Below are 23,582 nucleotides of genomic sequence, written 5' to 3' on the forward strand. Positions count from 1 at the left end.
TGGGTTCTCAGTTACAAACATGTTTAACAAATTCGTAGAAAATATTTAAAATTTACTGAAATATGAGGTAACTAAAGACTCGAGTCTTTGCCATCGCTAGATTGCGAATCTCAGTCGGACGTTAGCCAGCACTGGGTCACTCAGCGTGCCCGCACGACAAACAAAACAACCGTTTTTTTCTATGCCAAATCGAAGCGGCAACGCCAGGCCACTCACGCACACAAGTAAACACACAGACGTACTGCCGATCAATCGGTGTGAGAGCGGTATTTATAATATTATTTTTATTCGTCGATTTGCAAGCGGCCGGCACTGATGAACTAGAAATGGAGTGGCACGAAGTGGAGTTGGACGGCAGCCGCACGATTGCGTTCCCGGAGCGCTCAATACCAGGCTTTGGCCGGGAATCCGCGAATTCAGACACTGGTAAGTGTGGGCAAATCCGGCGTGCGATTTGCACCGGCACCGGCATCGCCACCGGAAACCGATTTACCAAGAACCGTCGATATCCATTTTCAGCCGAATACCTGGGCGGCATCATACACAACGGGCAATGGGGCTGGGTGACCTGGCGGTATGGAAGCGACGCCACTCTGCTGATCTGTAGCATGACCACCGGCGATTACCTCTCCTGGCACCGCTTCTGGAGCGAATCGGACGATCTGGGACAGCGACACAAACAGGGGCAGCGCAGCAGCATTCGCTGCGTGGAGGAGCTTTTCCCCGGCGATCACGAACGCACCGCTATGCTTGCCATCTGCCTGGAGACATGGGACAGCGGCGAGCAAAAACCCGTCAACTGCCCGATATCCACGCAGGTGCTCATCTACTCGATTCCCGGCAGTCAGGTGCTGCGCCGCTTCGACCTTGACAGCTTGAACTGCAGCGCGCTGACTTTCCTCGATCAAAGAATCTGTGGAGGCACGCGACTGAGTCAATTCGACGGATGTTTGGCCGTGGCCACCGAGGAGGGCATGGTTCTGATGGTCGATCTGAACAGCGACGGGCTGCTGGAGAGGAACCATGGACGCAGCCTTTGCTCCCCCAGTTCCGAGGATGAGCCGTCGTACGGGGAGCTCTACGTCTACTCCAACAAGGAGATCGGGCATAATATGGACTCCCTGCTGGCCCATTGTCGTTCCAAAGGGGCTCACATGTCCGTGCGGGTGGATGGTGAGTCTGTCACTGCCAGTGTGCCTGATATCTAAGTTAACCTCGAATTTACCAACAGTGGCTTCCTGTGGAATCAGTTTCTTGATGGGCATTGGCTTGGCGCCGGGCTTTGCTGCTGGTCTAGAGGATGGACAAATCCTGATCTACGACTTAATCCACTTCCACGTGACCACAGCTCTGCGACCGGCTGGGGTAAAGGAAAGGGTTCACGGGGCCGTGAAACGAATGTGCCTCATTATGCCGCCGGATGACCCCAAACCCTGTTTCTACATCTGTGCATTGTACCAATACGCTGACGGTCTTCACATGCTGCTGCACTCGGTCAGCTATAGGCGCTCCTACGTGGAGCAGGATGGCGACACGTTCCGTTTCGAGGTGAGAACTCTTGAGCCGTCAAACCCTAGGTCTGACATCTGACATTGACATCTTGCTTCGCAGCACTTCCATTCTAGCGTTGTGCGCAACCACCAAATCTTGGACAGAGGCATCTGCCCCGTGATTGGCTGCACCACGGCGTCTACTTTTAGTTTTGCCGGCGACAGCGGAACGCTGCTGATTGTCATCTCGTGGCATTCAAACGCAGATCGCAAGAACAAGCTAGTCTTGTTCGACATTAACCAGTGGTACAAGGATGAGATGCCCCCATGCGTGCGCCAGTACGAAGTTCCTCATTACGTCGCCGGCTACATCCTCAGTGGTTTACAGACGGGACTGGCATTGCTGCTACGTTCCAACACCATTATGCACTTTGTCTCCCTGCAGCGCTACGATGAGCACTTTTATCCCAACTCGCTGACCTTTGGTAAGTGGCAGCGTTGATTGCCAGTAATATCGCCAGTAAGATTGATAGCCAAGTAATACCCTCCTGCTCCAGATTGTTCACTGTTAACCCCAACTGGCAGCCGGTACTACGCCCAGGACGGAGTGCAACATCGTTTTCTGAACGCCCTTCGCTGGGAGCGCGCCACGATTTTCCTGCGTCCTCAGATCTACCACGAGGATATCGTTCGCCTGCGTCTGCTGCCACAGTTCTGCGAGCTCAACCATAACGCCACATTCTCTAAGGTGAGTTACACTTGGTTACTTGTTAGTTATCAAAAAATCTTCCTTAGAAAGTACCATTGTATTTGGGAAACTAATCATGCTCATTTCATTGCTTGCTCTCTAGACAGCCATGTACGAGGTGATACTGTCGGTGGCCCTGGAGCACAAGTGCGGAGCCTTGCTGAACGACTGCGCCCGGAGTTGGCTGGACGGCAGCTTCTTGTGCAACATGCTTGATAGCACGAAACTCTCCCTGTCCACGCTGACCAACTGGATCGTGAAGCGCGCTGGACAGATCAAGACGCGCTGCTCGGAACTTTGCCAGGGCATCTTTGACTACGGCGGCTACTCACTGGACGAGCGTGAACGCCGAGAGTTTCAGGTGCTCTCCGACCAGCTGCGTGAGTTGGTGCGCTTGCAGTCCTACATTGTCGAGCTGGGACGCCGCAGGCTATCCCCCTCTGTTTTGGACGATTGCCAGGCCAACGAGCGGGCGCTGCAGACGGTGCACGAGTACCAAAGGGTGCTGTACTGGTTTATAGACCACGGCCTCTTGCCGGAGGGTCAGCACGAGGATCATCGGGAGCCCCGGCAGCAGCCACTCGTTCGCCTGCGACATGAGTACTCCGAAAAACGGGCGCAACGAAAGAGCCTATACATAGATGCGCTGGGAAAGCTCGCCTCCCTGCCGGAACCCTATCCGCCGGACTCGCTGCATGCGCTTATGCACGTGATGCTCAGTCCCGACACAGAACTCTGCCACAAACATGCTCTCGTCCTCTACTTGCTGATGGACCTGAACCAACAGCTGGCCGGGCACTTCCAGACTGCGTTCCAGCTTAAAAGAGATCTGTCCAAGTCGTTGCGCTCCTTCTGGTTCTTGGACCACGGCGACTACGAGGTGAGTCCGGGTTGGCCAATTGACCCAAAAGGGTTATTTTGACTCGTTTTATGTATTTGATGTATTTAATTACAGAAATGCGTGAAGGAGCTATACAAGGATGCCACCCCCGCCAGTAACTTCGAAGCGTGGCAGGTGCGGCTGTTAATAGAGAACCTCCTAGCTGATGGCGCCGTCAAGGCGGCCATGCAAGTGGCAGGCCTGCCTCCCGGTCCATTGTCCTCGGCGCTGCACATGAGCGTGCTCATAGCTAACAAAAACTTGCCGGAGGCATTCCAAATCGCCCGCCTCAACGACGACGAGGATGGTAAGCCGCTCCTGGAGCGCTTCTTCCGCCACTGCATAGAAATCGGACGCTTCAAAGTCCTGGCCGAGCTGTACCTGCGAGAGCCGGAGGAAAGGCTTTTGTACAGTCTGCTGCGCCACAGCCGATCGCGTCAGACGGATTGCGTCCAATTGATTCTGCTGCTGCAGAAGAGCAAGTTCATCGAGGCCGTGTCCTTCATGGATGAGGTGGCCGCCGAGCGGGAGCGAGATGACTCCTCCAGCACTATTATCTCAGCCTACCGCTCTACAATGGCACCAGTTGCACAGAACATCGCCGGCACCTATCTCCGCATCAGAGACACCTTGGACGGCTTGGAGGATGGCCAAAAGGGCGGTCTTTTGGAGCCATTCAGCTGCCAGCTGGTCAAACAGAACGCCAGCGGCCAGCTGGGCGGCATCTTTCAGAGTTCCGCCGTCAGTGCCCACTGGGCAACACACTGCCACTCGCCCCCAAAGTTGCCCCCTGTCTCGATTCAATCAAAAATAGGCTATACAAATGTTCCGTTTCTGCGGCACGCGCAGTACGGACTTTCGGAGCTTCCTTACCGCCGTCGCATAGTAAAGCCAGTCCCACACCAGGTGGTGGAGAAACGACAGCGGGAGCGAGAGGAGCAGCAAGAACAGAGTCAGGAAGGCTCGAAGCAGCTATATAAGCGTCGTTGTCTCAAGGTTGAAAGACTGGTGGAGGATGTAACAGATTACGTGAGATCCATTCTAGAACAGAATTCGAACAAATCGGAGACGGAAGGGGCGAAACAAATCGAGGCCACCAATCTATTGCAGGCGCCAACTTTTCTTCAGACGCGCCATCCGACGGCACGCCAGAGCAGCAGTTCGCCACAACCAATTCCCACGATCCTCAAGCGAAACGCGGCTGTGGAGGCCAAGGAAGGCGCTCCGCCAGTAGCCACGTCTACAGCGCTGGCGGGGGCGAAGCGATTTCGCTTCATGCCGCCCATTCCTCTGCGAGCGGATAGATCGATGGATGTGGACAGCGAAGATGGGGCTGGGGAGGAGGAAGGGGAGGAGGAGGAGGAAACTGACGAGATCATTGTGGAGATCGAGTCGAGAAGCGAGCCAAGAAGCGCCTGCAGCATCGAGTCCGACGAGGAGGATGAGTTCCTCTCGCCGTTAGCATCGGCCAATGTGTCTTTAGTGGACCAGGTTCCATCGCGGGATTCTCCTCGTTCTTTCGCGGCACCAGCAGGCCCACAGCCCCGGAACTCATTGCTTCGTGGGAGGAACGAAATCGGAAGCAAGATTGCTACTGGGGCAGGGAGCGAGAGTAGTAGTGGATTCGGCAGCTTTGCCACCGTCCAACCGGCTCAGACGGCATCGCATTCCCAGTTCGTGCCCACCATCTGCTCCTCCAAGATGTGCGAGACGCAGTCGCAGGTCTTCTCCAGCGGCAGCTGTGGGGTAAAGATCTCCGAGCGGACTACCATCTGCGGCGAAATGGAATCAACTGATCTTGGTGCGGAGTTGACGGCCGCACCCAGCGCACAATGGTCCCTGCCTTTGGCAAGGCCTGCCATCCAGGGACACCACCAGATGATGGACACCACGCTGGGAATGTCCACCTACGATGTAGCGTCACTTGAGCAGCCAGACACTGAGGATCAGGAGCAAGAACAGGAACTGAAGCTGGGTGACACACAATCGCTTGAGGAGCAACAGAGTCCACAGGACGAACTGATGCAGGAGCAGGAGCAAGGTCAAGATCAAGCACAGGCACAAGAGCCTTCGGAGACCGGCGGTCAACTTGCGTTCCTGGGCAGCACAGAAGCAACGGCGCAGGAGCCCCTCTCCTCGCCCACCTACAGCCTGAGTAGCGAAGACTCGGTCTTGTCCTCGGCCGGCATTAGGAATCCCCTGCTGCCAACCCTGCAGACCGATGACCCTATGTACTCCATCGTTGTTGAGTCGACGGGCTCCATAACCACATCCCGATCGGTAACGCACACGCCCACCTCCTTCCTGCCCAGCGACACGAACGTCTCTCAGACCTCTAGTCCGCGGGCACCTCATGGCGACGATGGAGATGCTTCCCCGATCTCTCTGTATCGTGCCAATAGTCTGGAAACGGTTGATGACCTGGACACCACCAAGGGGTCGCTGGAGGAAGAGGAGGAATACGACGAGGATGACTGCGTCATAGCGCTTGACGGAACAGAAGTGCGCGGCTATGTTGCCCGGCCCCAGCAATCGGCGGCCTCCAGCAGTGCGGAGCTGTTCGCCTTCAAGGACGAATGCCAGGAGGAGGCGGCTAAGGGCCCCAGTCCCTTCCTTTCGCTGGGCGCCACGGTCAACAGCGACTCGGAGGTGGCCGACACGATTGTCCTAGACAGCGATGACGAGTCGCCAAAGGAAAAGGATCTTGCTCTGCCGGAGCAGCAGAAAGAGTGGCCTATGGAAGAGGAGGCCCCGAGCAATGATTCGGTGGCCACAGTGGCCTTTAGCGAACATAAGCAGCCACTTGCCGATATCGATATCGAGATGAAGGTGGAGGCGGTGCCGGAAGTGGAACCATTGCCAACAGACCAAGGAACGAGCTGCGTTGGTCTGGAAGAAGTGCCAGAAGAGGAGGTCGACGTAGAAGCCGAAGAGGAACTCGTTGTGGTGGGCGAAGGGGCGGCGAATGAGCAGTCCAAAGACAAAACGGAGACCAAAGTAGCTTCCGAGGCGAAAGCCCAACCCAATCCAGAACCACTATTGCCCGAAGAGGAGGATTCAAGGCAAAGCCTCAAGCTGATATTCTCCGGTGACGAGGATGAGGAGCAAGTTATGCCAGCAGTGACGACACGTTCCCTGCGACCGCGCCGCAGCTCCATGGAACAGCAGGACAGTCCGCGAACTCTGCGACCGCGTCGCGTTTCCCAGGAGCACCGCGATAGTCCAACTCCGGTGGCTGGTCGCAGAATGCGTTTGCGTAGTAGTGACGGCCCAACCACATCGCCCACATCCACTCCTCCAGTCTCGACGCCCAAGCGTCGTGGGTTGCAGCACAAGCACCTGCTGGAGGTGATCGTCGAGCAGAGTCCCATGGACACTGCGCTACCACGCACCCGCTCGCGCACGCTCCTCAACGTGGACTCGGAGGCCGCGAGCTCCAGACCCGCCACGCCCACTCACGCCAAGGGCCGCGGCAAGAGGGCCACCTCGCAGGCACCGACGACGGAGAGTCCCCGTGTCCGTCGCTCATTGCGAGGCAACAGCGAGCCGCCCGTTGCGGTGAGTGTGCAGCCCGTGCGCAAACCGAGGGCGGGAGGCGTCAGGACGCGCAAAGCGAGCGGAGGCGACCAGTCTCCCGTGTCTTCGGCTCAGACAGATGTTCCCCCAGCTGTACCCGATTCAACTGCACCGGAGGAGCGGCCGCGTCTCCGTCGCACCACTAGACGACGCATCTCGGAACTGAGCGATCAGTCCGGGAATGCCACCACCACAGATGCTCCTGTCTCGGAAGCCACCAGTTCCAGGACCAGCTCGAGGGCCAACTCCGCCACCAGCAGCACCACCAGCACCCAGAACCGCGAGCTGCGTCCGCGCCAGCGTCGCACCTCCAAGACGGAGCACTAGCTTAATGCACCCGGATCACCAGAGTTGAAAAGTGCATCGAGATAGGGGGGGAGTGAGGTTGCCACGAAGTAGAATCGGCATGGAAAGCACTGAATTCTTAAGTTTTACTTTGTTCACGTTTAATACCAATTTTAATTGGCATCAGTTTAAAATTTTAAATAAATGGAAGTTAAATGGAAATGATAACGTCCATCCAACAGTTTTGAGTTTTATAAGCATATGGATTTCTAATATTAAGATGTATTTACTAATTATAATGTTGAGCTCCGATCAATCCCTTCGGATCTTCGAACCTTTAGATCTTTCCGAGAAGCGGGAAGAGCACCAAACTGGTCACTACATGTTCTTACAATGGCAATGCAGCTGGAAATTGCTTTTGCTTACACAGATGTATTCGTTGGATGATTCGGAGGCATATGTACAGATATTTACAAGGGGCGTTCTTACAGCTAGGATTCGGCAAGATGCGAGCGGGCGGTGGGTATCGTCTGTCTATAAGTCTGTAGAACTAGCGGATCTAGACGAGCGTGGAGAGCTCGTGCAGCAGGACGGTGATGTTGCTCATGTCCAGCGTTGGCGGAATGCCGGGGCTGACCGATCCGCTGGCCTCGCGGCCTGCTGTTAGGCAGCTGATATTCGCCAGTGTCCTGGGCGTGGGCGTCGGCGGTGTGGCAGTGGCTGGACGCACCAGAAATGATGAGTTAACGGCCCCCACTGCTCCACCTCCACCGCCGCAGCAGCCGCCACCGCCGCCTCCACCAAGGAGCAGCGGGTTGAAGCTGCCGTGGGAGTGGTTGGGCGAGACCGCCGTCACGGAGGGCGGCACCAAGTGACTCTGGTGCCCCTGGTGAGCGGCCTGGTACGTGTGGAACGGACCAGGTGGCAGTGGCATGGGCACAGGCAGCGACACCGGCAGCTGGCCAGCCGAGATCACCGACAAGTTGTGGGATAGCGGAGCTCCACGGTAGCTGATGGTCTTTTCGCGCTGCCACACGAACACGTTGTGCACCATGGCGCCGCCGCAAAAGACTATGCCCACGCCAATCAGCAGGCTGGTCACGATAGCCGGCGTCGAGTGGAAGTGGCTGAAGGTGTACAGGATCAGGCCGGTCAGGAAGACCGGTATGGAGATGAAGAAGCCGCTGACGGCGCACGTGCGGCTGGCACTAGACTTGACCAGGTACTGGTTATCGCGACCCTCGAAGGCCGGCTCGCGCAGCTTAACGGCGAACAGGAACTGGATGGCGCAAACCAGTAGGCAGCACAGGTTGAGCGACAGGGAGAGGGCGCCCAGTGCCAGGGTGACGTCGTAGACCACAATGAAGTCCTCACCGCCGGCGCCCCGGCCCACCGCGTCCTCGCGTCCATTTGGCGATATCCTCAGCAGGAAGATCAGCGAGAGCAGCGCCAGAAGCAGAGAAACTGCAGGAAAAACAGGCATTACTAGACACTTTCCCCTCTCCTTTTGGACCAACTTACTTAGGCAGAGCAAACCCAGGCTGGTGAGGGCCTCGCGGGGCGAAGGACCCGACTTGGGCAGCTTGTGGCGCACGGGATTCGCGCTCAGATGGCTGAAGTTCCTATAGTTGTGCGGCAATTGGCTGAGATTGTGTGTCTGGGTTTGCGCTTGCGCATGGTTTGTTTGCTGGAGCTGGTGCTGCTGCTGATGATGATGTTGCTGCTGTTGTTGCTGCTGTTGCTGGTGGCTGGCCAGGATGTGTTGGTTGGTGTAGGTGTGATGGTGCACACTCCCGTTGCCCAGAAAGTGCCCATTGGGGGTCAACTGCGTAAGTGGGGTGAGCGGTTTGAGCGGCGTACTGGGCGTGGCAATGTTCAGCAGCGTGGAATTGGCGTTGCCCACGCAACCCCGTCCTCCAGCTACTCCACCTGCAACTCCTCCGCCAATGGCACCTGTGCCTTCGTTGAGCAGCGTGCTCGAAACGGACGCATTCAGGGCGGATATATTCAGCGGCTGCGGCGGTCGCAGGTGGATGTTGCGCGCGGTGCTGGCCACGGCAGCTGCTGCTGGGGTTGGCGAGCCACCATTGCCATTGGTGGTGGTGCTGGTGGTGCAGACGGTGCCTGCTGTGGTCGCAGCGGTCGCGGTGGTTGCAATTCCAATTCCAAGTCCGATGCCCGCTTCCGCTTCCACCGCTGGGGGTGTGTTGTGGCCGCTGCCACTGCCTCCAGTGTGGTTGTTGCTGCTGCTGTTGCTGTTCGGGTTGCTGTTGCTGTTGGTGTTGCTGTTGCAGCTATTGACCAGCAGGGTGGACAGCGGGTTGATCGCCACTGCAGCGCTGCTGGCGCTGGTCGCAGCGGTACTGCTCGTCGTGGAGGCGTGCTTCAGCATTTCCGGCGGCTTGGTCCTCCACTCCGATCACATGCTGAACTGGGCGCCACGGATCAGTTGCTGATGCTCCAGCAGGACTAGTCGACCTGCGAAGTGCATTTGTGGCATTAGTATTAGTATTCCAATCCCTTTAAAGGACATTTCGTTAATAGTGGGAGATGTACATAGCAATAAGAAATAATTTATTGGCCTAAACAACAAAGGCTCCTTGGCTGGTGTTTCTAATTGGGATTTAGAACTCAAAATGCTAGTAGTTAACTAACTCGTTATTATTAATATTTAATTAAAGATTTATAAAGTAGCGGCTAATGAAAGCTTTCTGATTACAGAAGAAGGGAAAATGGGGAAAACTGTGTTGCACATTAGTCACATACATATATATGTACATACATATGTAACTGCAAACTGCAACGGTACTCGTCTGCAGAGAGAGATAAACCGCCTCTCATGAGCACTTTCATTTCGCCAGTGGCTGCGCATGCGCAAAACTTTCCCATAATGTAGATATGTATGTATTTATGTGGAAATTGTGCATCGCATGTATTGTGCAATTAGCGGATGGCGAAGAACTTTTCACCAGCGACTAATGGCGGGAATAAAAGCAAAAGCAAGCGAGAAAGAAAACTCGGAGAAAGAAAACTTAAGTCTGCAGGTACTTAATCTAATTTGCATTTTTTAAACAATTTACATATGCATGCACATGACAGCACTCTCACATTAGATGTAAATTTGATACAAAATTTGTGCATCGCGAGATATTTGCAAAACAAGCTCGCTAAAATTGCAACCTCAAATAAACTTAAGGGCTTAAATAAACGTAAGGATGCTAGATCTTATTAATTCAATCGGTTCGTTTATTTTAAAGATAGGTTATTTTAACATTATATGAAAGTACTTCCTTGTCCCCACAAAATGCAAATGTGTTTTCTAACTATGTATGGTAATCCAAACACCTGTATGGATATCGAGCTTTATATATGTAGGTACATATGCATATATCTTTTAAGATATATGTTCTTTTTCAAGGTCCCATAGTTAGGTTCCCATGGTTCATGGCTGATTCCTCGGAAATCTGGTTGTTAGTTGGAAAAGCTTTTTGAGCTGAGCAAACAGTTTTCCACAGCTCCGAGAAAATGCACTTAAAGGTGTCATCAAACCGAAGACGACTTCTTCAAGGTATTTCAAACTATTTTTAAATGAATGAAACTGCTTAAAAGACCCGTTTTGGCCAAAAACAAGTGAAACGCTGACTATAATAAAGTACCTGGGTTATCTCATTAAGAACCGATAATGAATTAACCACTTTTGCCTTGCATTTAGTGCATTTTCATGCAATGTGTTTCGACTTGTGTGTGCGGTATAAAAATAACGAAAACACCTGGTTTAAGAAAACGAAACTAAAAAATAACCGAAGACAAATTGCAATTGGCAGGTTGTAAAACGGGTTTACCTCCGAGTTCTTCTTTTTTGGTACTACAGTTTCCGTTCTTGACCTGCGACCTTTACATGGTCGTCGTCCAGCGAAGAAAGCGCCGGATTCCACTCTTTAATTGGCGAACCGATAATGCACGGTCGCAAATGCCGCGGGAGATGCTTCCTCCGCCACCTGCTCCCCTTCCTCATCCGCACCGGACGCGATGTCCAAACCCAATCCCAATACCCAAGCACCGCCAGCAGGCGTTCCAATTTGGCGGCAAGTGGACAACGACGACGACTTCGACGACGCGGTGACCGATCGAGTGACAAAGTACGACTAATATCGGATCTCAGGAACTTCGGTTCTGCCGGCAGCTATTCGCCCAACCAGTTGAGTTCTCTCCCTCTCTCTCGGTGCCTGTGTCTCTGTCTCTCCCTCTCACCTCACCCACTCATGCACACGCTGCTCACACGGACAGGTGAGCAGTGGAACGAGCCAATTCCAATATCAATTCCAGCTCCAAACGCCGCTTGGCACAGTGGCACCATTATGGTCAAACGTGAGAGTTCTCTTCTACAAGTTTGTAATATACATATATAAAAAAAAATGCATAACGTATGATTGCCTTTCTGTTTCTCTAACATAACTATAAGCATAACTGTTGTGTTAATTTTGTTAAGATATAATATAAATATAAATAAAATTTGCTTGTTTTAAAATGTTTTTTTGATCCAAAGAAACCACAATTTTAAAATTATACAAAATTAATAAATAGATGGTATTTGAAATTTCATGCAAAGATAAACCTGCAGTAGCTTCAAGGTGAAAATGATTGTAATAGGCTTTTGTTTACAAAAAGGTGAAGTGTCTATGCTTCAAAACAGTTCTTAAAGTAGTTTTGAATCTCTCCAATGAGGTAACTATTTGGAAATGGAAGAAACGGCTGTTTTGATAATGTCGCCAGTTTCGAAGCAATGCAACCCACTGTGCCGCAAACCTGCTCAACTCACAACACACGCGATGCGGCGGCTGCTGCTGCTGGCTTCTAGTGCTCCTGCCTCACTCCACGCACAGGTAAAGAATGGAGGCAACGGCTCCAACTTGCTCAGCCGCATTCCACGAGCTCCAAACTGAAAGGTTGTTGTCGGTTACTGCTGCGGTTGCCTATGCGCTTTGAACAGCGAAATTCGCCATTGGCTGTGACAGTTCAATTTCAATTTAAATTCGCGTTTTAGTTATAAATTTCACTTATAGTTAGTTAATCTCAGTTTTGGAGTTTTTTCGTATCCTTATTCACTTCGGTGGAATTCAAAAATAAAAATTGACCGCCAACGCTGCCAGACTACGTCGAACTGAACTCCAGTGTTGAAAAGTTGGCAAATTGGCGACTAGGAATCGATATATCCAACTTGACAAAGTGTCGATAGTAATCAAAAGCTGGATTCCAGAAAGATGTTTCGAATTTCAAATATATGATTAGTTCCAACGTTTATTGGACTTTAAATATTTTATTTGAAATGAATGTAAACAAGAATGTAACTTTTTCTTATGCTAGTACGGGGTTTTCAATTATGTTCATGTTGCAGGCTTAAAGTTGTGTTTAAAGACATTAGGATATGTAATTGGCAGCTGTTAGTTTGCACATTTTAGGTATAAGCTTTTAAACTTTAATAAGTAATTTGCTTGGCCATAAGTTTGCCAAAAATATAGTTTACTTATTTGCCTTCTTCTATTTTATTGAATATTTCGTAATCATTTGCGGCATATTTAAAATTAGATTTTTTTCTAAATGAATACGTTTAATTTATATTAGACAAATTATCGACTTATCGATATTTGCGCTCGTAGTCTCGCCATCCCATCTCCACATTGGTGAACATATTTTTCGCCGACTGCGATTGCAAAGCACTGCCAAAGATAAAGAGACATGACTGATCCTAGCAAGCTCGCCGTCGCCGTGGTCTGCTCCTCGAACATGAACCGCTCGATGGAGGCGCACAACTTCCTGGCCAAAAAAGGCTTCAACGTGCGCTCCTATGGCACCGGCGAGCGCGTCAAGCTGCCGGGCATGGCGTTCGACAAGCCGAATGTTTACGAGTTTGGCACCAGCTACGAGGACATCTACCGCGACCTGGAGGCCAAGGACAAGGAGTTGTAAGTTCGCCGTTTGTCCGGCATGCTGGTACGGCCGCCCATCCGCCTACCGTTGGCTAATCCCTGCCCTTTCGCACACAGCTACACACAGAACGGCCTGCTGCACATGCTCGACCGCAATCGGCGCATCAAGAAGTGCCCGGAACGCTTCCAGGAGACCAAAGAGCAGTTCGACATCATCGTCACCGTGGAGGAGCGCGTCTACGACCTGGTGGTGCTGCACATGGAATCTATGGAGTCCGTGGACAACCGACCCGTGCACGTTCTCAACGTGGATGTGGTGGACAACGCAGAGGACGCGCTAATGGGCGCCTTTCTCATCACAGACATGATCAATTTGGTACGATCAACTCTCGCCCACTCCCTCAATTCGCCCAACGATTCTTGTGCCTTTGCAGATGGCCAAGTCCACGGACCTGGACAACGACATCGACGAAATGATCCAGGAGTTCGAGGAGCGCCGCAACCGGGTCATCCTGCACTCGGTGCTCTTCTACTGACGACCGACGTCTGCCAACAGCTCGTGTCCAGCTCCAGCACCCACACAAACACTAGAATCCCGTAGCCTCCCTGCGCTCCAGCCGAGTCACTCGATCTCGTCCCCCAGGGGCTGGGATCGCACAGCATAGGACGTCGGGCATAGGACGTAGGGCATTGGATGTGGGGCGCGCGGATCCCGGGTTTTGGATTGGGAGCCTAGAATATAAGAACATTGTAAATAGAGAGGGGCCATCGCTGCAGCGAAAGCACATCCAACAACCTGCACACCCACACGCACCTCCCACCCCCACACACATGTATGCGTGCACATCCGCACTGTCATCCACATCCAAGCACCTGATTCGAAATCCACACCTGCAAGCAACTGGCTCATGAATTTAAAATTAACACAACCAATGGCGACCATTACAACACGGCGGCCCCAAATCCCTTCGTATGTAGTATGTGTACGTGTCCGTATTCCTTGTAGTTCCGGCCGTTGAGCCGCCTCGTTCTTATCACAGTCTTATCACAGGCTCTCGCTTCTCCCAGCTGGCAACGGCGGCCGACCCTCTGACTCCCACCCGCTCTCCCGCTCTCTTCGCCCGACTCTGAGTCCGATTCGGACTCGGATTCGATTCGATTCGATTCGATACATATAAACTGAAAACTCGCATCGTGCTTGTGTGAATGAGCATGCACGCCAGAGAGCCACTCACTCAGGGGCAGATCGGGTTGGGCCCTCGCGGGTAAGGGTATCGTTTTTAATCTTGCATAGTTTTACCAATTATTCAGACAGGGCTGACCCGACCGCCAGCCATTCCCGTAGCCGAGTTAGGCATCCGACTATCGGGTAGAGGCCTGGTCTGGGCGTTCTAAACAATAGCCAAAGGCCCGCAGCGGGCGCTAACTTACAATACTAAATAAACACCAAGGGAGTTGACTACTTGGATTGTGTTCACTAAGCATTGGAATAAAATCGAACGCCAATTGGGGCGGGTTTCTTGTTGACTTTTGCTAGTTTCACTAACAAAATTTGACGTGAATCTAGGTAGGATTAAAAATTGTAAAGGTGTTTAGTAATGGGCCTATCGAAAAAGCATAATTCTAGCGTAATTGCATCATCTAACTCATCCACGATCAAAATTAATATATTTTAAATTGTAAGCATTCAGGTTTTGGCCCATCTTTTTTTTCAGATTAAACAATTTTATTTCCATGTTATTTTATGATATTGTAGAGCATTATTTTTATATTATTATTTTGTGTGTTTATCAAGATATTAAAATCATACATCAACGCATTTTTATACTGCTTATATGGGTACCTATCTACATACATACATACGTATGTAAATCCAGATCTATTGGGCCCCCGCGCGCACTGAATCCGCTCCTGGCTGCGATCAGCGGCGCAGTCGGGGTTACAAAGCGTCGGTTGCTTTAGCTGTTGCTGTTGTTGTTGCTGCTGCTGCTGCTAGTGGTGTTGGTATTGGTGTTGTTGCCATTGGCAGTGCTTGCTTGGTCGTTTGTTTGCTGCGGCGGTTCGCGCCGTGCTTCAGTCAGTCAGGGAATGATCGTGCTTAGCTCCATTACTACCGCTTCCATTGAAGCTCCGCGACTCCGAACTCGCTTTGTGTTACGATTGCGCCGCTAGTTAGTGAATAGTAAATAGTGAATCCGACGACCTGCGTACGATCCAAGCGCCGTAACTCTTTGTTAATTACATTGCCAAAGCGACAGAGGTTGCTCAAAACCCAGCGACTGGTGAAATCTAAAATCAGATATCCGAAATCGGAAATCGAAATTGGAAATCCGAATCGAAAGCCTTCGTTGTCACACTTTTGCTTTTGGACAGGGAAATCCATTCACATTCACAGTCGGGTCAAGATGGCAACGCAAAAGGAAGGTTAGTATCGCAGCTTCGGGCTATTGCAATTGGTATCGAATTGGATTCCACACCACGCACTGTTACCAATTCGATTTTCGGGCGCGTACTTGCCGCGATCACTGTCGCGCCAGGTGGACTGGCTTTCCAATCGGAATCCGATTGCGAGTGCCAGTGCGAGTGCGCCCTTCAAATGTGCTCTTCGCCTGGCACTGGGGTCACCTACAAAAAGCAGAGGACGCGGACTCGGCCGACTACTGTCTTCTTATCACAGGAGAGGCCACACCGCTCCCGCACCGCTCTCTTCCATTCTACACTGGCCACTCTCCAACTGTCACTCTTACTCTCACTCTTCAACACCTACTACTCCCCCAACTACCCATCCATCCAAGCGATGACGTGTGGCCGCTCTTGGCCATCGGACGGGCTTGGATCCGACAGCCAACTAAAACAAACACTCGCTGCGTGCTCCAAGATTAGAACCCGGCAATACCAATAACCTTTAGCGGCAGCGCGAGCGCTCCAGTCCCCAATCTCCGTTCTCCACTCTGTGGCAATGACATTGGAACGCATGTACATATGTGTACATTCTACGCACGGTTAATTAGCTGCCCACCTGCGTTTAACCCGAGAAGCCTTTCCAAAAAGAAAAAAACAACAAGGGACAACAAATGAAAACCCGCTTGGCGTTAATAATATTCAAACGCGTTACCTTGCTCCCCTCTTTTCTCTTTCTCCCTTCTCCATTCTCCACTCGCCTGCTCTCCATTCTCCGTTCTCCATTCTCCTTGCCCCAATGCCTTCGCTTCGTCTGTGTCAATGTCAAATGCGATGCGGCCAAGATTACAGTCGAGCTTCGATAACTGAAACCATGCTGGGTCAAGCAAATCATTTCAAAATGCGGAGCAAGGCAAAGCAAAAGAAAAAATTAAGCCACATAGCAAACTTAAAAGGAGGTTGAAGTCATCTAAGTTCGAGCTAGGCAAGTTCCACTGTCGGCTTGTGACTCACAATCTCGGCATTTGAAGGAGCTCGCCAGCCTCTTAGTCACCATCCATCCACGAGTTCCATCCAACTGCTTCGCTGTCTGATCTTCCGAAGCTCCGACCGCCGAAAAGTATGCATCCCCGGGTCTCGCAGAGATCCGCCTCGGAATTAGGGTTAAATTCCATCTTAACTCACATCTTCGAAGAGCCCAGGTACCCAGCCGTGGAATCACGTGATTCACCAAGACCCATCCACCTCGTTTGACTTTTAAACGACTCACAGCGATTCTCAAAAACGAACGTAGCGCCATGATGAAATTATGTTTCCAGAAGTTCTTATTATCGAAATATATTTCATGACCCCTCTATAGTGCCTCCATTAGTGGCTTCCAACCTCTTTTTAACCTTTTCCAAATGATGGGCTCCTATGACCTGAAAGATATGTGCATATCCAAAATCGCAATTAAAGAGAGCATTGAGGTTACAAGCCTTTGAGGAAAAACGTTTAAAAGGTTAGAAGAACGTTTAAATATAAATGATAAAGCATATCATATCATTGTATTATTACAGATACTAGGTAGAGGGGTTCTAGAGGCTTGCTTGAGGCTTATTACTTAGCAAGAACAGTTTGCATAGTATATCTTAGATCGCAGCGATTTCTTCAAGTGTTCGGGTATATATCATCCATTAAGTGATCGCTATAATCTGCTCCGATCCGAGGGGGAAGTGATGCCATTATGGAATCACCTGATCATCCGACCGATCGTCTTCCCGCCACGCGATCGACTGAGGCTGCCGGCCCAGACTGACGCTGCTCGTTCCGAAGCCAAGTTTGCCAAGTTTGGATACATGGTGAATTGTGATGTATGTACACCCAGAGCACTTGGCTTGCACTTTGTGCCCACGTTTGCATCGCCGTCGCCGTCGACGTCGCTGCCGGGTTCATCGCTTACACCTTGTTAAAGTCAACCGCAGCGCGGCGATTTATTCGTTTTGTGCAACCGCATCGGAAGATACGCGCGTGCACCTGCTCCAGCTGTTCCACCTGGCCAAGCTTCCGCACCTGCCCCATCTGCCCGATCTGCTCCACCTGGCCTGGCCTGCTCTGGCCCACAGCTATCCGGCCACCCATTAGCGCCCGCCGCGTAGGGTGACCTCTGGCGGACTCTTTGGCCAGTCATCGCCATCGGCATCGGCATCGGGATCGGGATCGAATCGGAGTTGATTAGACAACGGATTCCGGTCTTATCGAGTGCTTATCGCTTTCGCTTCCCTTGACATTGAATAGACCGTTAAATAGTCTGCACTCGGCCACGGACGGTCAGTTGCCTCCAGGCCCTCGGTGAGTCCTCACGCAGCTCATCCTGATCAAGCTCATCCGGAGTCGAGTAATCCTCAGTGATCTATGAAAACTGAACAAATTCCAAGGGCAAAGTTACTGAAAATTCCCGCACATCTATATCTGATGTGAATTTTGTCTCACCCTGCAGCTAAGAAGTAAAGAACCCCTATACCATTCCTCCTTTATATTTTACTATTAAAACAATGCATTCAAGGAAGTTATAAATCTTTAGAGTTCTTTCTAAGTTACGTGTTTTTTAGAATTTAGTTCACTTTGATTAAGTTGTGACAGTTGAAAAAAGTTACTCAGTGAAAAAACAACCAGAAATTCCTGGATGTCCACAGCGCTACAGAGTAATAGATTTCGGTGGAATTCAAAGCCAGAGCCTAAAAGATCCACTTTTCATATGTGTCCACAGATCACACCGCCCTGGATCTCATCATTAAGTCACTCAAGTCGCCGACCATGGTCTGCGAGGGTACCCACTTCGACGGCAAGATCCCGCACACGTTCGTCATCTTTGGGGCGTCGGGCGATCTGGCCAAGAAGAAGATCTACCCAACACTCTGGTGGCTCTACCGCGACGACCTGCTACCCAAGCCGACCAAGTTCTGCGGCTATGCCCGCTCCTCGCTGACGGTCGATAGCCTCAAGGCGCAGTGCCTGCCGTACATGAAGGTGCGTCCGGGATCTAGTCGGGGGCAATCACGATCGAATTAACCCATTCCATTGCACCACAGGTCCAGGCGCACGAGCAGGAGAAATACGAGGAGTTCTGGACTCTCAACGAGTACGTATCCGGCAGATACGACGGACGCACTGGCTTCGAGCTGCTCAACCAGCAGCTGGAGCTGATGGAGAACAAGAACAAGGCCAACCGCATCTTCTACCTGGCCCTGCCGCCCAGCGTCTTCGAGGAGGTGACAGTGAACATCAAGCAGATTTGCATGTCGGTCTGGTGAGTATAAGATCAAGATCAAGATCAACATGCATTGAAACTTGAAACCAGATACTTATGCACACCTATACCCCATTCTCTTACAGCGGTTGGAACCGCGTAATTATCGAGAAGCCCTTCGGACGGGATGACGCCTCCTCGCAGGCGCTGAGCGACCACCTGGCCGCTCTGTTCCACGAGGATCAGCTGTACCGCATCGATCACTACCTGGGCAAGGAGATGGTGCAGAACCTGATGACCATACGCTTCGGCAACAAGATCCTAAGCTCGACGTGGAACCGCGAGAACATTGCCTCCGTGCTGATCACGTTCAAGGAGCCCTTCGGCACGCAGGGACGTGGCGGCTACTTCGACGAGTTTGGCATCATCCGCGACGTGATGCAGAACCATCTGCTGCAGATCCTGTCGCTGGTGGCCATGGAGAAGCCGGTGAGCTGCCACCCGGATGACATCCGTGACGAGAAGGTCAAGGTGCTGAAGAGCATCGAGACCCTGACGCTGAAGGACATGGTGCTGGGCCAGTACCTGGGCAATCCGCAGGGCACCACCGACGATGCGCGCACGGGCTACGTGGAGGACCCCACCGTTAGCGATGACTCGAACACGCCCACCTACGCCCTTGGCGTGCTCAAGATCAACAACGAGCGCTGGCAGGGCGTGCCCTTCATCCTGCGCTGCGGCAAGGCGCTGAACGAGCGCAAGGCAGAGGTGCGCATCCAGTACCAGGACGTGCCCGGCGACATCTTCGAGGGCAGCACGAAGCGCAATGAGCTGGTCATCCGCGTTCAGCCGGGCGAGGCGCTGTACTTCAAGATGATGACCAAGAGCCCTGGCATCACCTTCGACATCGAGGAGACGGAGCTGGACCTCACCTACGAGCACCGCTACAAGGACTCCTACCTGCCGGACGCCTACGAGCGGCTCATCCTCGACGTCTTCTGCGGCTCCCAGATGCACTTCGTCCGCTCGGACGAGCTGCGCGAGGCGTGGCGCATCTTCACGCCCATTCTGCACCAAATCGAGCGGGAGCGCATCCGGCCAATCACCTACCAGTACGGATCGCGCGGTCCCAAGGAGGCGGACCGCATGTGCGAGGAGAACAACTTCAAGTACTCCGGCTCCTACAAGTGGCACGGCGGCAAGGCGGCCACGGCCAATCTCTGAACGATCGGAGCACACCAATCCGGGCTGGGTTAGCAGGATACTCCTCTCTGTCCTCACGTACATGTACATATATATATGTATTCTTTGGTTATTTGTAATTCTCTTTGGTCTGTACAAGAATTTTTTTATTAAATATACGAAATAGTGTTTAGCTGGAGCAGAGCAAGCTTTTAACCCTAACTCATAATCGCGACTAGGTCGCAGGTCTACATGGTGATGCTGGTCGCATGCATGTTTAAGTACATAAATAGATCCTTCAAAGGATTGCAGGTGGGTGGCAAACCCTACAGTTGAATGAATTAATTAATACTAATTAAATAATGAGGATGCTTCTGGTCAGTCGGTTTCGGTGGTGAGTGGGCTAGTTATGTATTTAAAGGCGCACTACAACGAGAGCGGGGAGTGATCCCCCGAGATTTCAGCGCACGGGTGGCGGCTTGATGTACCCATCGCCGCAGGGTGCGCTCATTGTGCTCATGTCCACGTACTGATTGGTTACGTTTTGATTGGCCTGGGGCACGGGCTGCGGGCTGGGCAGCTCCTGCAGCTCGATGTCCGACCCTCTCATGGGCTCCGACCCTCTCATGGGCTCCTCTTCTGCAAATGTCACGCGAATCCGCACTGGGGTGTAGAACTTCTCCGGCGGAACGGTTGCCGGATAGTGCCGACTGTTGTAGACACATGAAGTTTCCGTGGGGACTTCATCTAACTCCGGCACGTCAACCCGGATGTCCGCCATTTTGCGCAGCTTCCAGATGGCCACGACGACAACCCCAAGCACCAGCAAGGAGATAATGCCCTCCACGTACCGCAAGACCTTCGGCCTCTCGGGCACCTCGCTGTCACCCGACCACCACCGCATCCCAGTGGTTAGGCCGTCACTGTAGTTGGCCGCCACGGCCATTCGGATCACGCCCTGTATGCCGGAGAAATTGTACGAAGGCTCGCGGGCGAAGGTCGTCTCAATGGAGGAGTTCTCGTCGCAGGCATCGTGCACTTTGCTGGAGAGCGTGCACCAATAGACCATGTAGCCGGTGAAGTTTACGTGCTCCTCCGGCCCTTGCCAGTTGAGTTTGAAGGTCGTCTTGTCGTAGCTCTCCATGTAAATCTGTCGATCCCGGATCGCACTCAGTCTGGGCACCTCCAGCTGGCTGCTCTCCAGCGATGGGCCCACGACGTTGCTGCTCACCACAGACACGGTGGCCGGTTGTGTGTCATCCCAGTCTGTGAATAGCGCGTACATCCTGTCCTTGGTGGTGGCCACTCTGGTTCTGAAATGTGGGTGGGAATCGGTTTAGTCTCATCTACTTTTTCTGTTGGCTTATAGAACACTAGTGGATTGAAAATGTTATTATCATTAGTGATGAAACACGTCTCCAATTTACACTTTACCGGAGTTAGCAACAAATGGAACAACCTATAATTTTGAATATTGGAGCAAAATTATTTAATTATTCGTATTATTTTCGATAATACCTTATGCTTAAGGAATATTACGGAAATTATTTGCATCGAGTTCCCCGACTATCTGATACCCGTTACTCAGCTAGTGGAAGTGCGAAGATAAATTTCAACACCGACCGTTTTTGCCGGTTTGTGGGCGTTAGGGTGGGCGTGGCAAAAACATTTTTGGAAAATCGAGAAAAAATTTTCTAGACTAACAAAAATGTGAAAAAATATCAAATTATTTTGGGCGGTTTGTGGGCGTTGGAGTGGGCGTGGCAAGATGAATCAAACACAAACACAAACTTGCGCTGCGTCTAAGTCTCCGGAGTCTGTAAGCTTAATCTCAACTTTCTAACTTTCATAGTTCCTGAGATCTGGACGTTCATACGGACGGACATTGCCAGATCGACTCGGCTATTGATGCTGATCAAGAATATATATACTTTATATGGTCGGAAACGCTTCCTTCTGCCTGTTACATACTTTTCAACGAATCTAGTATACCCTTTTACTCTACGAGTAACTGGTAAAAAAATGGATACAACCACGTTTGGGAGGTTCAAATCTAAAACATCTGTAAACCAACGGATTTGTGAGTAGGACCTTGTTTTTCTCATCAATACTATACGAGTACAATTCTACTATCTACATGCCGAAAGTTCTGGGAATCGAAACATTCCTTAAAGATGAGCGTAGCGCTTGTTTTGCTGATAATGGATATTGCATAGTCCAGTTCCTCGAAGACTTTTCTTACATCTAAAAACATAAAAAAAATTCAAGTTTAAGTTTTAATGACAAGGATTCTACAATGATTCCCAATGTACTAAGAGCTATTAAAAGCTTATGTTTTTTAAAAAGCCAAACGAACATACGTATGAGCTCTTAAAGGTGTTCTACTGCCTGGGCTTACCCGTTACTGGTGCTCGCCACGTATGTCTGCTCGTCTCCATTGAACTCCAGCTCGCTCAGCGGCTCCCAGTAGACCTTGAGCTCTCTTTTGGCGGGGTAATGGGAGAAGCCATTGGCCACGAACTTCGGCGGCCGGACGGGCAGGGATGCATTCGTGGTGAGTTCGAACTCGAACCATTTCGACCAGCGCGAACGCGGGAGACGGCGCCTTGAACTGACGTAGAACAACTGATTGCCCTCCGGTGGGTTTTCAAAGCAGACCTTATCAAAAGAACTGACATCAAGCCGCCGATGCACGGTGACATTCCTCAACAAGCTGGGCAGCTTGGAGTGGCGAAACACCACGTTCAGTTCAAAGTTGGGAATCGGGTAAATAATGGGTCCGTTCCACTCCAGGCATGTCCGGTTTGGCCCTTGTATTATTTTGGGCTTTGCCTTCGGCCACTCCAGCAGCTGCATATCGGCTTGGCTCCGCCTGAGCTCCTGGGTCTGGTTGCCCAAATCATCCCTCATGATCAGCAAGAAATCCCTCCACTCCGGTGCACGGCTGTTTGGATCGATGGGCACGGAGCACTCCATTTTGCGCCTGCGACGTTCGTCCTCCGACTTCCTGCAGTCGACTGGCCTGGCCGTGCCTAACGCCAGCTGGTATTGGGTTGTGTTCTCGAAGTTGCCGTTCTCCATGCGGCTGAAGGTGCACCTCAAGTGGTAGGTTTCTTCGCGGCACTCGAAATCCGTCACATTCAGCAGGGCGTACACTTGGACGGATATATATATCTGGATCACGCCATCCAGAAGGCACTCATACCTGCGGTCCCATTCGTTGGCGGGATTCGCATCCCTGTGCGTCACGGTGCCGTTGTACGAGTCCGTCGATGCGATTGTGCCCTGCCTCCGTACAGCGATCTTCTTGCCCTCACCGCCTTCACATTTGCAGGTCACCACGCCAACTGTGCCGGAACGCCAGCTTTGTCCGTAGAGGGACTGCATCTCGCACTTCGGCTCATTCGGCGCATCCTCCGCCAGGGCGTGGGCAATGAGCGTCGCCAGCAACGTCAGCAAAACCAGACGGCTCATCCACTTCCTCCGGCCCATAGGTGTTCCTCAATCTGCAATGGATCTTTTCGCAGCTTCTGATGCTCGGCCTCAAATGGCATATATAGTTAGGCGCTGGAAGTAGAATTTGGATAAAGCCTGATTACGGAACTATGTATCACAATGTAGCAAGCATTCACTTGAGAGTGGAGCACATGAGTTGAGAGCGAACCCCCCAGGGCATCGCGGCTCTACGCTTGTCCGAATGGCATGCTGATAAGCCCCGCGAGACTTTACTTCGTGGTGGAGCCAGGCCTACCTCCTGATTGTGAGATCCGGCTGCTCGAAAGCGATCTGTGCGACTGAGCGTGATAATCCCACACATGTGCTATAAGTATAAGCTTATCGATAGAAAAGCCCGAATGAAAAAACA

General features: G+C 51.7%; 5 protein-coding genes across 11 annotated transcripts; 3 read left to right on the top strand and 2 right to left on the bottom strand.

The window, feature by feature from the left end:
* Positions 1-204: 204 nt before the first annotated feature.
* Positions 205-7,204, top strand: LOC122623317 (protein ELYS homolog). The gene is made up of 7 exons (XM_043802398.1): positions 205-426; positions 520-1,173; positions 1,232-1,548; positions 1,612-1,975; positions 2,048-2,238; positions 2,342-3,118; positions 3,194-7,204. Exons 1-7 carry the CDS (start codon positions 327-329, stop codon positions 7,019-7,021), a joined length of 6,231 nt encoding a protein of 2,076 aa, XP_043658333.1. The 5' UTR covers positions 205-326; the 3' UTR covers positions 7,022-7,204.
* Positions 7,205-7,245: 41 nt separating this feature from the next.
* LOC122623318 lies at positions 7,246-11,923 on the bottom strand. Of its 4 annotated transcripts, none has more exons than XM_043802401.1 (3): positions 11,799-11,923; positions 8,501-9,457; positions 7,246-8,443 (listed from the first exon to the last, which is right to left on the bottom strand). In XM_043802401.1, the coding sequence occupies exons 2-3, from the start codon at positions 9,369-9,371 to the stop codon at positions 7,539-7,541; spliced, it is 1,776 nt and encodes a 591-aa protein (XP_043658336.1). In that variant the 5' UTR covers positions 9,372-9,457; positions 11,799-11,923; the 3' UTR covers positions 7,246-7,538. The 4 variants fall into 4 exon arrangements, with proteins under 4 accessions (XP_043658336.1, XP_043658334.1, XP_043658337.1 ...); XM_043802399.1 differs by lacking the exon at positions 11,799-11,923 and adding an exon at positions 10,822-11,105; XM_043802402.1 differs by lacking the exon at positions 11,799-11,923 and adding an exon at positions 9,536-9,550.
* A 713-nt stretch (positions 11,924-12,636) lies between these two features.
* On the top strand, positions 12,637-14,725 carry LOC122625031 (RNA polymerase II subunit A C-terminal domain phosphatase SSU72). Its single transcript, XM_043804872.1, has 3 exons — positions 12,637-12,942; positions 13,024-13,282; positions 13,341-14,725. The coding sequence occupies exons 1-3, from the start codon at positions 12,716-12,718 to the stop codon at positions 13,440-13,442; spliced, it is 588 nt and encodes a 195-aa protein (XP_043660807.1). The 5' UTR covers positions 12,637-12,715; the 3' UTR covers positions 13,443-14,725.
* Positions 14,726-14,962: 237 nt separating this feature from the next.
* On the top strand, positions 14,963-19,916 carry LOC122625030 (glucose-6-phosphate 1-dehydrogenase). Of its 3 annotated transcripts, none has more exons than XM_043804869.1 (4): positions 14,963-15,330; positions 18,056-18,315; positions 18,378-18,595; positions 18,682-19,916. In XM_043804869.1, exons 1-4 carry the CDS (start codon positions 15,312-15,314, stop codon positions 19,757-19,759), a joined length of 1,575 nt encoding a protein of 524 aa, XP_043660804.1. In that variant the 5' UTR covers positions 14,963-15,311; the 3' UTR covers positions 19,760-19,916. The 3 variants fall into 3 exon arrangements, with proteins under 3 accessions (XP_043660804.1, XP_043660806.1, XP_043660805.1); XM_043804871.1 differs by lacking the exon at positions 14,963-15,330 and adding an exon at positions 17,311-17,637; XM_043804870.1 differs by lacking the exon at positions 14,963-15,330 and adding an exon at positions 17,973-17,990.
* Positions 19,917-20,058: 142 nt separating this feature from the next.
* Positions 20,059-23,501, bottom strand: LOC122625029 (cytokine receptor). 2 transcript variants are annotated; one of them, XM_043804867.1, is made up of 3 exons: positions 23,469-23,501; positions 22,116-23,284; positions 20,059-21,030 (listed from the first exon to the last, which is right to left on the bottom strand). In XM_043804867.1, the coding sequence occupies exons 2-3, from the start codon at positions 23,207-23,209 to the stop codon at positions 20,178-20,180; spliced, it is 1,947 nt and encodes a 648-aa protein (XP_043660802.1). In that variant the 5' UTR covers positions 23,210-23,284; positions 23,469-23,501; the 3' UTR covers positions 20,059-20,177. The 2 variants fall into 2 exon arrangements, with proteins under 2 accessions (XP_043660802.1, XP_043660803.1); XM_043804868.1 differs by lacking the exon at positions 20,059-21,030 and adding an exon at positions 21,774-21,961.
* Between the last annotated feature and the right edge of the window lie 81 nt (positions 23,502-23,582).

Source organism: Drosophila teissieri, chromosome X (genome assembly GCF_016746235.2).
Source record: "Drosophila teissieri strain GT53w chromosome X, Prin_Dtei_1.1, whole genome shotgun sequence".
NCBI lineage: Eukaryota > Metazoa > Arthropoda > Insecta > Diptera > Drosophilidae > Drosophila > Drosophila teissieri.